Genomic DNA, 12,485 nt, shown 5'->3' with positions numbered 1-12,485 from the left:
AATTTAACCAAATTGGCCTGCCTGAACTCTAAAAAAAAGCACACATATGCTCCCACACTCTCTGATATTGCTCCAATCTCACATATGCATTGAGCTCTTATAAACATTGACGCCAACGATAATAAACATTTTATTAAAGGGAAAAGAAAAAAAACGCGCGTATCCCTCAAGCTTTTCGAGCTCGATTAACTCCAAGGTCCACCCAAAACAAAAAGGATAAATATGAAAGTATGAGACTCGAATCCGCGTGAGAATAACGCGCACACGGTACATCCGCGCCACACACGAAAACCCGTCGCACGCGGCCAATCGCCGATTCCCTCTAAAACCACAAAACCCCCGCCTTCTCTTCCTTTTTACTCGAAACTCTGAATCTCACCTAACCCCTCTACCCCTCCTCTCTTTCAATTTCAACCTTTCCCAAATTCCGATGGAGATTCCCGGACCCCCTCCCTTCCGGCCACGAGACCGCCGCCTCGACGCCCTCGGAAACTTCCTCGTCCTCCCCGACGACCTCATCTGCGCCGTCCTGGAGTCCCTCTCTGCTCGCGACCTCGCTCGCCTCTCCTGCGTCAGCAGGTCTGCTCCTCAATTCTCTCTCTCTTTAATTTCTTCATTTCAGGATATGAAAATGTGAAATTAGGGCTTGGATTTGAGTATATAGAGTTCTGATATGTGTTTATACGCAGTGTGATGTATATATTTTGTAACGAAGAGTCGCTGTGGCTGAGTATATGCCTCAACACGCTCAATGGCCCGCTCCAGTACAAAGGCTCATGGAAGAAGACGGTGCTGCATTTGTATGTCTCATGCTGAATTCAGTTTTGTAGTTTTTCGGAGTTGCGATTTTCGTTTAGAGGCGAAATTATGATCTCGTAATTTGTTTTTTGGTGCAGGGAGAATGCGCCGTGCGAGGGCGACGAGGCTGGGAGGAAAGCACTGGCTTTTGATGGTGAGGACCTCGTGTGTTTTGATCAGCATTGTCTCGTTATGGTGGATTGTTTTGTGATTCGGATATGTACTTGGTTTGCAGGATTCGAGTCGTTGTTCTTGTACAGAAGACTATACAGGTGCCATACTACGTTGGATGGTTTTTCTTTTGACAGTGGGAATGTGGAGAGAAAGGGCAAGATCACGGTGGAAGAGTTTTCTTGCGACTATGATGGGAAGAAACCGGTAAGTGACAGTATGATTCATAGTTTTAGAGCATTGTACAGATTGAGTTAAAATAAAAGAGTGGATGTCAAGTTTCCATTTTCGTTGTTCAGTTATGTATAGGTACATTGTATTATTAAAAAAAAAGGATATTAAGTCTGCATAAGAAGAATGCTATTACATGAAACTCTATCTAGGATATGTATCATGATTTAGCACTGCTCTTCATGGTTTTTAAATTTTGTTCTTCTGGTCAGAATATACTACTCCGTTACCTTTAAACAGTTGAAAGTGATAACATTCCAAAGTGAGGACTTAAAAATATTTTTACTTGATCAATTCCCGCCCCACACAACCAACACCTTGCCAGGCCATATTTCTCTAATTGTTATTTTCGCTGCATTTGAAACAACCCTCTCTATCATCACAAATATTATAGCCACTAGGCAATCAGCATTTCTGTGTTTCCTTAGCTGAACGTCTAGTCCACAATGCTCCGGAGGGCCATTTTGTTTTTGGTTGAAACTCCCATTCTTTTTCTGGCTACTCAACTATTTTCTGGTAGATGGGTTGTGGTAACTCAAAAATTTTCGGTGCACATTGAAAAATGTTCAGATTTAAAGTGCACGCAATTTTTTTAGAAAATGGGATATGGAACCTGCAATTTATTGATTTGACTTCTTTTACCAAACTGTTTTGTTAATACATTGCACTAGAATATGCAAGTAGTCAAGTACCTACAAATTGATGTTTCACATTATTCACACAGACTGTTGCTGAAATTTTTATCAGGTTTTGCTAACTGGATTAGCTGATGAATGGCCTGCAAGGGATACATGGACACTTGACCACTTATTGCAGAATTATGGAGATACTGCTTTCAAGATTTCTCAAAGGAGCTCACGTAAAATCTCAATGACATTCAAGGATTATGTTTCATATATGAAAGTTCAGCATGATGAGGATCCGCTTTATATCTTTGATCACAAGGTACTCACTTGAGAGGCTGTTGATTTTCATGTTATTTCATTTTCTTCTTTTGATGTGTGAAGTGACGTCTTTCTTAATCAGTTTGGAGAGGCTGAACCTGGCTTGTTAAAAGATTACAGTGTACCCTATCTATTTCAAGAGGACTTTTTTGATGTTCTGGACAAAGACAAGCGACCTCCATTTAGATGGCTCATTATTGGTCCACAGAGGTCTGGTGCTTCTTGGCATGTTGATCCAGCTCTGACCAGTGCCTGGAATACACTTCTATGTGGTCGTAAAAGGTAAAATCTTACTACCCTTTCTATCTTAGAAAGCTCATGCATTTGTGAATTTGATAGTGTTATAATTTTCCGTGCTTGGGCATACTTGCTTGTTGAGCGCCCCTCCCTCCCTTTCTCTCTTTTTTCTTCTCCACTCGCAAAGAGGAGACCCTTCATCATTTGTTGTTCTGTTGATTATAGATACTCCTCTATTTATATGTTCTGGATCACATTTGGTCATGATCATATACTATTCATTATTTTTATTAGATGAAGAACATTTTGCTCTGTTTCTTCTTCTGCAATTAAAATGATTGAACATCCAAGAGCTAATCAGCTATTTTGTTTGTTTAGATGGGCCTTGTATCCTCCAGGAAGAGTACCTATAGGTGTCACGGTACATGTAAATGAAGAAGATGGTGATGTCAATATTGAAACTCCAACTTCATTGCAAGTAAATATCCCATAGTTAGTCATCTGCAACTTCTTGTCATTTTTTGTCGTTTGAGGTTTATACAGCTATCTTTTGTTGATCCCTTGTGTCTTCAGTGGTGGCTTGATTTTTATCCACTTCTTGCTGATGAAGACAAGCCCATAGAGTGCACCCAACTGCCCGGGGAGACGATTTTTGTTCCAAGTGGATGGTGGCACTGTGTCCTAAATCTTGAACCATCAATTGCTGTTACCCAGAACTTTGTAAATTCTAAGAACTTTGAATTTGTGTGCTTGGATATGGCACCTGGTTATCGCCACAAGGGAGTTTGCCGTGCTGGATTACTTGCAGACGATGAAGGCAGGATTGAGGATTCCAAAAATCATATACTCTATGATAAAGATGATTACAATCTCTCAGATAAGACTAGGAAAGTTAAAAGAGTCAGAACTCTCAAACCTGGAGAATTACCAAGCAGTGAAAGAACTAGTAATGATGCTCAGGGTTTTTCTTATGATGTAAACTTCCTAGCATTGTATCTGGATGAAGAGAGAGATCATTACAACTCTCCGTGGAGCTCAGGCAATTGCATAGGGCAACGGGAAATGAGAGAATGGCTTTTCAAGCTTTGGGTTGGAAAACCAGGAATGAGAGACTTAATCTGGAAGGTACTTTTATTTGCACCCTACTATTAGCTTTCCAAATTGGCTGATACACATGCAGCAGCATAGAGAAATCAATACGTTCTATTGACAAAGGTGTGCTGTCATATTCGAAATAAGAATGAAAGGGAAACAATAAAATGAAGGAGTTGAATATATGTATATATGTTCTGAGAGATTTGAAATGCCCTTTTTTTTTATCTGTCTACAAATATTTTTGTGCATTGATTTTCATTTCTCTGTGAAGAGCGTGATGATTGTCTGGAACATCTGGTTTTTTAACATTTGAAGGTTAATCTATGTGACATGAAACAATCAAACAAGAATCTTTTTAGAAGACAAAATCAATCTTTTTTCTGTTCAGTCATATGTCTAATTGGCCAAAGATGTACATCTACCTTTGAGAGGTTCCCCTTTACAATAGTGACTACCACTTTCTTCAATATGCTTACAACTAATAACCTTTGAGAGGTTCCACTCAAAAATATGGGTTGTTTCCTATGCGCATGTCATTTTCTTTGGGTTTGTGAAAAACTGAAGCTCCAATATCTTTTCTTACTTTCACCTATAGTTCAATTATCTGCTCTTGTGAATGTCAGGGTGCATGTATTGCACTAAATGCAGGCAAATGGTCTGAATCTCTGGCAGAAATATGTGCCTTCCACAAATTGCCTTCTCCAACAGATGATGAGAGGCTTCCTGTTGGCACGGGCAGCAATCCTGTAAGTAAATTTTGTTTCTCTTATATTATGCAGCAATTTAACCTATTTATCTGCACTGATGTATATTTTTAAAGTAAACATACATCCACTGTATTACTTTTCATATCAGAACTTATCTAAAAAGGAAAACAATGACAATTATTGGTAAACTAGTTTTTTCTAGCTTAAATAGTGTTCCCAGATTATATTCTTGTTTTACATCTTAAATCCATAGTTTTAGCGGCTTTTAGGAAGACCAATGCCATAAAAGTCTTGACTTGTTTCGGACATAATATATTTGTGATCTGATCATGAACCAGTGAGTCGGTTGGATCAAAGGTGTGGTTGCTAGGAACTATGAGCATATTAATTAACAGTAGGCCGCATAGCATTTTTAAATTTTGGAGCGAGTCACCACAGATTTAAATATACTACCTTGAAGTATTATATGTTAACAAATAAGGGTTAGGAGATTTACATTATGACACTGAGGGTTTTGCGGTAAATAGTATTAATGTGGGATCCATCTTTTTCTTGTTGTAAATGATTAATAAGGGTCAAAGAACTTGTAATTTCCCTTTTCTATCGTAGCATCATACAAGAAGAATGAATGCTCTGAGTACTGAAGTGCATGTTCTGATGTGTCCTTTCTTAACAGGTCTATCTCATGAGTGATTGCGTAATCAAAATTTTCGTTGAGGAAGGACTGGAAACGTCACTGTATGGACTAGGTGCCGAGGTACATAATTGTACTTGTAGTCTATTTTTTTGTTGCTTTTGTGACATCCATTCTTATATGTTAGTGCGCATGTACAGCTTGAGTTCTACAATCTCCTAGGCAAGGTCAACTCCCCTCTGAAAAATCACATACCTGAGGTTTTGGCAAGTGGAATCATTTTTCTTGAAAATGGAATGTATAAAATTGTACCTTGGGATGGCAACAGAGTTCCTGATGTGATTGCTGAGTGCAATTTTATTCCGGAGAAATTCAAAGGAGATGGTTCTCCTTTTGGTGTATGGAGGAAGAAACAATTTGAATATAGAAAAGCTGGGGTCTCAACAAACGAATCCATCAGTTTAGCTGAATATACAAGGATATGGCCATATCTCATAACAAAACGATGCAAAGGGAGAATATATGCAGAGCTGTAAGTGCTGTTAGAGGTTACGTTCTTTTTGTTTTTCATTGTTCTCTCTCGTGTGTTAGTCATGTGATATGAAGCATTAACAAATTGGTCATGGTTTTTATTGAACTTTGCAGAAGAGATACTGTGTCACGGGAAGATGAACTAAACTTAGCTTCTTTCCTGGGTGAGCAGCTCCGTAACCTCCATCTCTTGCCCCATCCACCTCTAAATATCTCAAGCTTCCCCGATAGTAAACAGGAATCAGATCGTCCCTTCACCAATGGTAGTATAGAAGCTGTTCCGAATCAGTCATACATTCCTGCTGAATGGGATATGTTTATTAGAACACTATCCAAGAAGAAGAAGGATGTCTCAAGTCGCTTAATTAAATGGTATATCTGTCCCCTTTACAAAAAGGTTTTTATCTGTTACTTTTTCCAAAATATATATAATTTATAGCAACTGTTGGCAATTAACTAGTTAATCACCATCCTTCACCTTGTAGGGGAGATCCAATTCCTAGCACACTCATAGAGATAGTTGACAAATACATCCCAGATGATTTTTCCAAGTTTCTCTGCGTATTTAAGGTGGGTCTATTGCACATTCTACCTCTAATAAACATGTGAGAGTATCTGTCATTGGCAATTTCCCATAGATCAATTTTGAAAACTGTACATACATGGTGAATCGAGTCTTAATGATTTTCAACATCCCAACCCTATTTGGGTATCAGGATGAAGATGGCGTCAGCAAAGTTGGTAAAAGTTGTTCGTGGATACACTCTGATATCATGGATGACAACATTCACATGGAACTATCTGGTGTTGATTCTTGCTTCATTGGCAACGCCAAGAGCACACGCCTAGTACAGAATGGGTCCTTGAATGGTAATGATGACTGTGCAGAGAAGAGAACGTGGTGCCCTAGTCACATTCTTGATTTCAGTAATCTTTCTATAGGTTGGTGCTTATTTATCATTATGTTATTTATGTGGTTACTTTTAATAAATTACAGTCTTCGATTGTTAAATTTGAGTTTTAGATTCTTGTTTGCAATATGGATCTGGACTCTCTCATCATGCACCTTTGCTATGCGTCTGTGACCTATACAGAGAGCACACATAAAAAATATGTATCAAGTTTGGGAAGTGTGTTGTTCAAAGCATAGATTGTATAAATGCTTATGTTTTAAGTTAGGCTACTAATGAACAGGAAAATATAGCCCTAATCAGCCATCATATAAATTCCAGAAATAGAATAAAAATGTCTCTCCTATATTTCTGTCTATTGGCTTTCTATATATTGATGACTCAAATTATTTATCTTCAGGTGATCCCATCTATGATTTGATACCCTTATACTTGGATATATTCAGAGGTGATCGCCACCTTCTTCAGCGATTTCTAGATAGTTATAAACTTCCTTTTGTAAGACAATCAGCATCTAATGAGTATATCGACGCCGGCGACAAGTTTGGACGACTTTCCTATCATGCCATGTAAGTAATGATTCCCTCTGTATGCTTGCTTGTGCTATTGTAAATTTATATCTTCTAATATGTCAGTGGTCAATTAATTATCTTATTTATTGTGGAAATTTGACTCTGTGGTTTGAAGATTTATTTAATCCATGTTCAATAGCATGGTATGTCTGCTAGGTGACAATAAGAATGACAGAATTCTTGTGGTTCTGCGTATTTTAAAATTTCATTAGTGCAAATTGTACAGAATGATATGCCTTTACATTATTAGGACTAATGAACAGGTATATCTTTTTTTAAAAGGTTGCGTACATTCTGAACTTAGTCAGTCAAATGCCCTGATTCTTTGTTTTTCGTTTTGTGATATAATCTGTGAGTGTTTCTTGGTCGAGATTGCATTTTGTTGTGAATATCCGAAACATGACAGTGGTAGAATTTGTTCTGAATAACATGTAGGTGCTACTGTATACTCCATGAAGAGAATGTCCTGGGAGCAATTTTCAGTCTTTCAGACGACCTCAAGATGGCAAAATCGTGGGAAGAAGTTGAACGGGTTGTATGGGGTGAGCTAAACAACTACAAAGGTTTTCCTGGACTATCCTCATTTCTCTCTACTTTAGAGCCGAAAACTCCCACAACATTTAATACTCTTGAGAGCAGACCTGTATAAAATGGCTTGTTTATTTCTCAATTGTTTTAATTATTTCTTTTCTATTTTTACAATGTTTAGGCAGCCTTGTTTTGAGTTCATTGAAGTTGATACTAGTTTGGAGGTACACTTAGTCTCCTTTGGCTGATACTTTATAGTTGATACATTTGGCTCATTGAATTGCAAAAAATGCAAATGTTCCGGAGGAAGTAGTCAAGATCAGGGACTCTTTCCCTTTGAATTGCTTTAATGGATATGCCATACGCCTTCCCTTGATTGTGTTGCTTCGATCACACTGCCATAATCTTTAAGAGAAATCAGGCTTTCAGTATAGCCAAAGATACAAGAACTCGTATCAGTCTTACCTCTTATCTTTTGACCAATAATCACGACTGAAGATACTTGGTGAGAATGTCGGAAGTTCTACTACTCTGATCGAAGGATGTCTTAGGTCCAAGAAGTAACATACTTTAGGACATGCAAAACAAATACCATGTTCCCATTCAACGCACGTCTCCGCAAATTCACAGTTTATAATATGACTTGTATCAAGTTTTAGTTCATGTACTTTGATTCGGTGACGCAGCTCCCATTTTGCTGTTGTCACAACTTTCCAACACCCATATCTTAATATATGCACTTCTACAACAAGGCTCCACGATGGCTAATGATCCCCTCAAAATAAATTGGGAGCACTCCAGCTCTCAATTCAGAATCAGATCCCGATAGTTCGGGACAGTGAATTTTGTGAAAGTCTTCTTTATTGAAAAGATTCCGTTTTCTCCATAAATCAACCGATGCACATATCAACGTGTACATACTGTGTTCTTTTTTCTGAGACGGTATGCTGTAACAGCATTCGTAGAACTACGTCTACCCAAGATGATAACCCCTTCATGACAAGGAGAAACCAATTGTGTAGGTTTCTCCATGAGTTTGTACCTAATACAAGAACTTGCGCCATGACGTAGTTTCTATCTTCACTTACCAAAACATGAACAATCTTGTATGTGCTAGTAGTATGGTCAAGAGTTCTCCCCTAAGTGGATTTACTAGTAGCCAAGGAACTCCATAAATCCGTTTGAAGCAAAGCAAGTTGAAATAAACAAAGCCTAAGTCATATTCATAGTATTTTCTGAGGCAAATCTTCGAGACAAGAGCACTGTTTGGTCTTTGTCAATTTGTACTCACCGCTACTGCATAACCTGTATTCTAATGAGTAAGACTGTAAGCTGAGGGGCTTTAAAGATATCAGAGTTGGTAGCAGAGTCGAGCAAGCACGAGGTGTGCAGAGTAGCAAAGCCGGGGCTGCGAGCTATGTCAAAAGAAGTCTTGGATACGCATTGGACGCGGCAGAGTGATTTTACCGGCAGTCTCAAGAGGATGTTGACGATGATATCCTCCGGCAGGTCCATTATCTTTGTTACCTTTGTGTTTGCATCACCACGGACGGTGTCTCTCCCCGGCAATCTCTTTCTCCACAAATTGACTATACTTTTTATCAACAGTCTCTTACTCCATAGATTGATTCTACTCTTTTTCGACAACATGACGGAAAGATGGAGGAATCAAAATCACCAGAAGATCGTTGCTTTATAGTTAAAATTATTTAGAAACCCAAACTGTATGGATATCGCTGCATCAATTAATGTCCGTGAGAAGGAAACCCTATCGATATAAAATTCATCTGCAACAAGTAAAGAAGGATTAAACATTCACAATTAAAAGATGATCCAAAATAATTAAAAGGTTGTGGAATACTGGATTTGAAGATTTACTAGCGTAAGTTTAAAGTTCGGAACTCATCCCGCTTTCTCCATCCTCCGTATTGGCCCCCTAAAAGTTTCATAGATCTGTATGTGGCAATGGTTGAAGTTCAGAGGTGAGTCTTAACGGACCGGGGTGGTGGGTTGGCTATAGATTTTAGGGACAATTTCCTCGTTTTTATCACATCAGAAGGTTGATAAATAGTATGGAACTTGCCGGAATTGCCACGGCATAAGCGTGAAATGGATTTCAGAGGGTCCTGTCAACCACATATAAAGCAAAGAAATTTCAATACCCAAATCGCCCAATTCCTTCCTTATTGTTCTGACTACATTTTGAAGCTAATGCTCAAAAACAAAAGTTCATCTCAAGATCCCGGGGCGAGAAGCTCATCTCTTTCAGCTTGAAAAAGAAATCACCGACACCAGGCAAGATAGGCACCATATCAATAATCAAACATAGGTTTTAATATTACTCAAAAATCCAATAAGCTCAGAAGCATCAAGGGAAAGTAACTTGAGCAGTCAAAAACAGAAGACACAGAAATAAAGTCGTAATATCCATCTTGTAATCCAAAACTTAAAAACTGGAGCATAGTTCTAAGCAGTAACAGAGGGCTTCGTAGCTGAGGACAGCCTGGACCTTTTCTTGGCCAAACTCTCACTCCGTCGTTCTCTTTGTTCCTTCAATCTTGAGGCGAGGAGTTTCTGGTACTCAGCAGCCTCAGACTTGGCTTTCACAACCCTCTTCTTCTTGTCTGCAATTCTCGCACGCTTCCTTTGAAGGGTCAAAGGAGTGACCAACCTCTGAATCTTAGGAGCCTTGCTCACCTTCTTACCTGCCAACCATAGTAACCAATCTCAATAACAGAAACAATCAAACTATACACATAACAGTACAGTACCAAGTATGGGATGGAAGACTTTGTAAATATGAAGCTACAAAAAACCCACATTTCAAAACATATCTAAAGCATCCAAAAAATCAAATTATCCACCTAATAAAAATAACCCATGACATAGAATCTCAAGACAGATACAACACCCCAACACCTAACAAAATATACTTGTCTGCCAAATTTGAACACGATGTTTCGCTACCATGTAGGTCTGCATCATCAAGAGGCTCTAGTAACACCGCATTAATCAACTGCAACTAGATGAGCAGATGACCAGTAAACAAGCAAAATAAAACGAGAGCAAACCAGGGACATCATACCAGTCTTCGATGTGAATGACCTACGGTATGTGTTCACATACTTTCGGACATCATCCTCCTTTGATAGATTGAAGAGCTTTCGGATCTTAGATGCCCTCTTTGGACCTCTCATCCTGGGTTTCTCAGTGTCTGTCAGACCAGGAAGGTCATTGTCGCCCTTCTTCACTATAACCAAGTTCAAGACTGAAAGATCGGGGCTGACAATGCACCCACGGACAGATTTCCTTCTCCTCTCTCCAGTCCTCCTTCCATGACCACGGAAGCAAGGGGTTCCTGGGAAGACATATATGGTTCATTAGTTTCCTAACAAGCAAGTTTCTGGAAATCCACAACTAAATTCTACTCAAATGAAATAAATGTCCCTCACCTCGGTGGAGCAAGAGGCGGACGCGACCAGGGGTCAGCACTCCCTGCTTCATTGGGAAACCTTGCTTGTCGCAGCCTCCCATGATCTTGAAGACGTATCCCTTAAATTCCTGTTTCACAATTCAAATTCTCATTAAGCCATGGAACTCAATCTAGGGTCATTCAAATGACAAAAGGAACAACGGCATGGTTGCGTACCTCTCCGAGGGCATCTCCACTCACTTCCTGGGAGATCCTCTTGTCAAAAAAGGCACGCCTGCATCCACAATATGAAACATGAACATTCATACAAACAAAAGAACACATCTTTACAAACCTCATATCACATCTATACGCATAAATATATATATATATATATACATGCTAAAACACATAGGAGGTTATAAATCTATAAACTTAAAGACAATAACGAATCTCAGAGACAAAACTACTATGAACCTAACAAGAGCATACTAGTTATCCAAACACAGAACTCTAATGGTACAGTTAACTAAAAACTAATACGGAAAATGAATGTTATGAACAGAAAAGACATATCAGGCAGAACCCAAATCGCGGTTTAAGAGGGACATTACAGTTTGTGGTCGTCATCGATTTCGAGCTTCTTCTGGCAACCGGTGGTGGGGTTAGCGATGTTGAACTGCAAAACACACAACGGAAGGAGGTTATCTCAGGGAGACCAAAGCAGAGAGAGAGAGAGAGAGAGAGAGAGAGAGGAGGGCTAACCTTCATGTTGGCGGCCGCAACAGAAAGACGCTGAAACGAAGAGGGGAGCTACTTATGCCTTCTCGTTAGGGTTTTGAAGGTCTCGGAACCATTTATATTTGTGGGTTCCGAGTTGATATCTGGGCCGGGTTGGTTTAAGTGAGGAAATTTGGGCCTAATAGGGCCTCGGTTGCTTTTGCACTTTTTCTTTCTCTCATTTCTTTGATTAAAGCTTTTGCAGTTGGCAGTTTGTGTAATAAAAGAATGAAGCTGAAATTTACTCCCATTAATTTGTCTTCTTATAAAAAAATTTCAAATAAAGGAAAGTGGGATTGTTGATTGTAAAATTAGAAGCGCAAATTTTACTATCCCAAAGGAAACCATGATGGTGGAACGTATATATTACTATCCTCAAATTTTGAGGATATTGACATTTTGAGTAAATTTGACTTTGGATACAACAATATATGATGGTGGAACGTATCCCACTATGTTGTAACGTTACACACGTAATAGGGGTTCACCATCTAATAGGAGATCTCACCCTCGAACTCTTGCTTGTGAAAGCTTATCACTCTGAGTCGTGGAGTGATAGCTCACTCAAGCACCATGTTTGTAATATGTATTTTTTGTAAAGGAGCGCAAATGTTATAACCAACAATCGTTTATCTTTTATGTTCATAGGTATATAATGAAAATTGAAATTGTACCAAAATTGAAAAAGCCAACCCATAAAATTTGAATAGAATCACTTGCGTCACTAAAGTTAATCCTTAAAAGTCATTACCCATTTTCACCATATTCTCTTCTCACCGATTTTCTATTCTTGTTCGTACAAAACAATAATAGACCAAACTAGGAAATTGAACCACTTTATAGTTGTTTGATCAAAACTATTTTGTTCTCGACAATATTCCAACTTAGAATGTTCTACTTCCGTTCGCATTATACGCCGGTCATCAAATTGTTA

General features: G+C 38.8%; 2 protein-coding genes across 2 annotated transcripts; one reads left to right on the top strand and one right to left on the bottom strand.

The window, feature by feature from the left end:
* Nucleotides 1-279: 279 nt before the first annotated feature.
* LOC126793935 (lysine-specific demethylase JMJ21) lies at nt 280-7,634 on the top strand. Its single transcript, XM_050520570.1, has 16 exons — nt 280-579; nt 690-800; nt 897-952; nt 1,034-1,176; nt 1,948-2,145; nt 2,227-2,426; nt 2,760-2,859; nt 2,955-3,506; nt 4,100-4,222; nt 4,860-4,940; nt 5,018-5,349; nt 5,463-5,720; nt 5,834-5,918; nt 6,065-6,290; nt 6,660-6,828; nt 7,267-7,634. Exons 1-16 carry the CDS (start codon nt 431-433, stop codon nt 7,478-7,480), a joined length of 2,997 nt encoding a protein of 998 aa, XP_050376527.1. The 5' UTR covers nt 280-430; the 3' UTR covers nt 7,481-7,634.
* A 2,039-nt stretch (nt 7,635-9,673) lies between these two features.
* Nucleotides 9,674-11,561, bottom strand: LOC126793955 (40S ribosomal protein S6-1). The gene is made up of 6 exons (XM_050520589.1): nt 11,537-11,561; nt 11,386-11,450; nt 11,009-11,066; nt 10,812-10,920; nt 10,445-10,717; nt 9,674-10,064 (listed from the first exon to the last, which is right to left on the bottom strand). The coding sequence occupies exons 1-6, from the start codon at nt 11,540-11,542 to the stop codon at nt 9,826-9,828; spliced, it is 750 nt and encodes a 249-aa protein (XP_050376546.1). The 5' UTR covers nt 11,543-11,561; the 3' UTR covers nt 9,674-9,825.
* Between the last annotated feature and the right edge of the window lie 924 nt (nt 11,562-12,485).

The sequence above is a fragment of the Argentina anserina genome, chromosome 5, assembly GCF_933775445.1.
Source record: "Argentina anserina chromosome 5, drPotAnse1.1, whole genome shotgun sequence".
NCBI lineage: Eukaryota > Viridiplantae > Streptophyta > Magnoliopsida > Rosales > Rosaceae > Argentina > Argentina anserina.
This window is presented reverse-complemented; position numbering and strand designations above follow the sequence as displayed.

Coding starts and splice junctions, on each gene's coding strand:
- LOC126793955 (XM_050520589.1), bottom strand. Junction 10,718..10,811: donor CCGCCTCTTGCTCCACCGAG/GTGAGGGACATT, acceptor ATGTCTTCCCAG/GAACCCCTTGCTTCCGTGGT. Junction 10,065..10,444: donor GTCATTCACATCGAAGACTG/GTATGATGTCCC, acceptor TATGGTTGGCAG/GTAAGAAGGTGAGCAAGGCT.
- LOC126793935 (XM_050520570.1), top strand. CDS start 431: ATGGAGATTCCCGGACCCCCTCCCTTCCGGCCACGAGACCGCCGCCTC. Junction 5,721..5,833: donor TCAAGTCGCTTAATTAAATG/GTATATCTGTCC, acceptor TTCACCTTGTAG/GGGAGATCCAATTCCTAGCA. Junction 6,829..7,266: donor CGACTTTCCTATCATGCCAT/GTAAGTAATGAT, acceptor AATAACATGTAG/GTGCTACTGTATACTCCATG.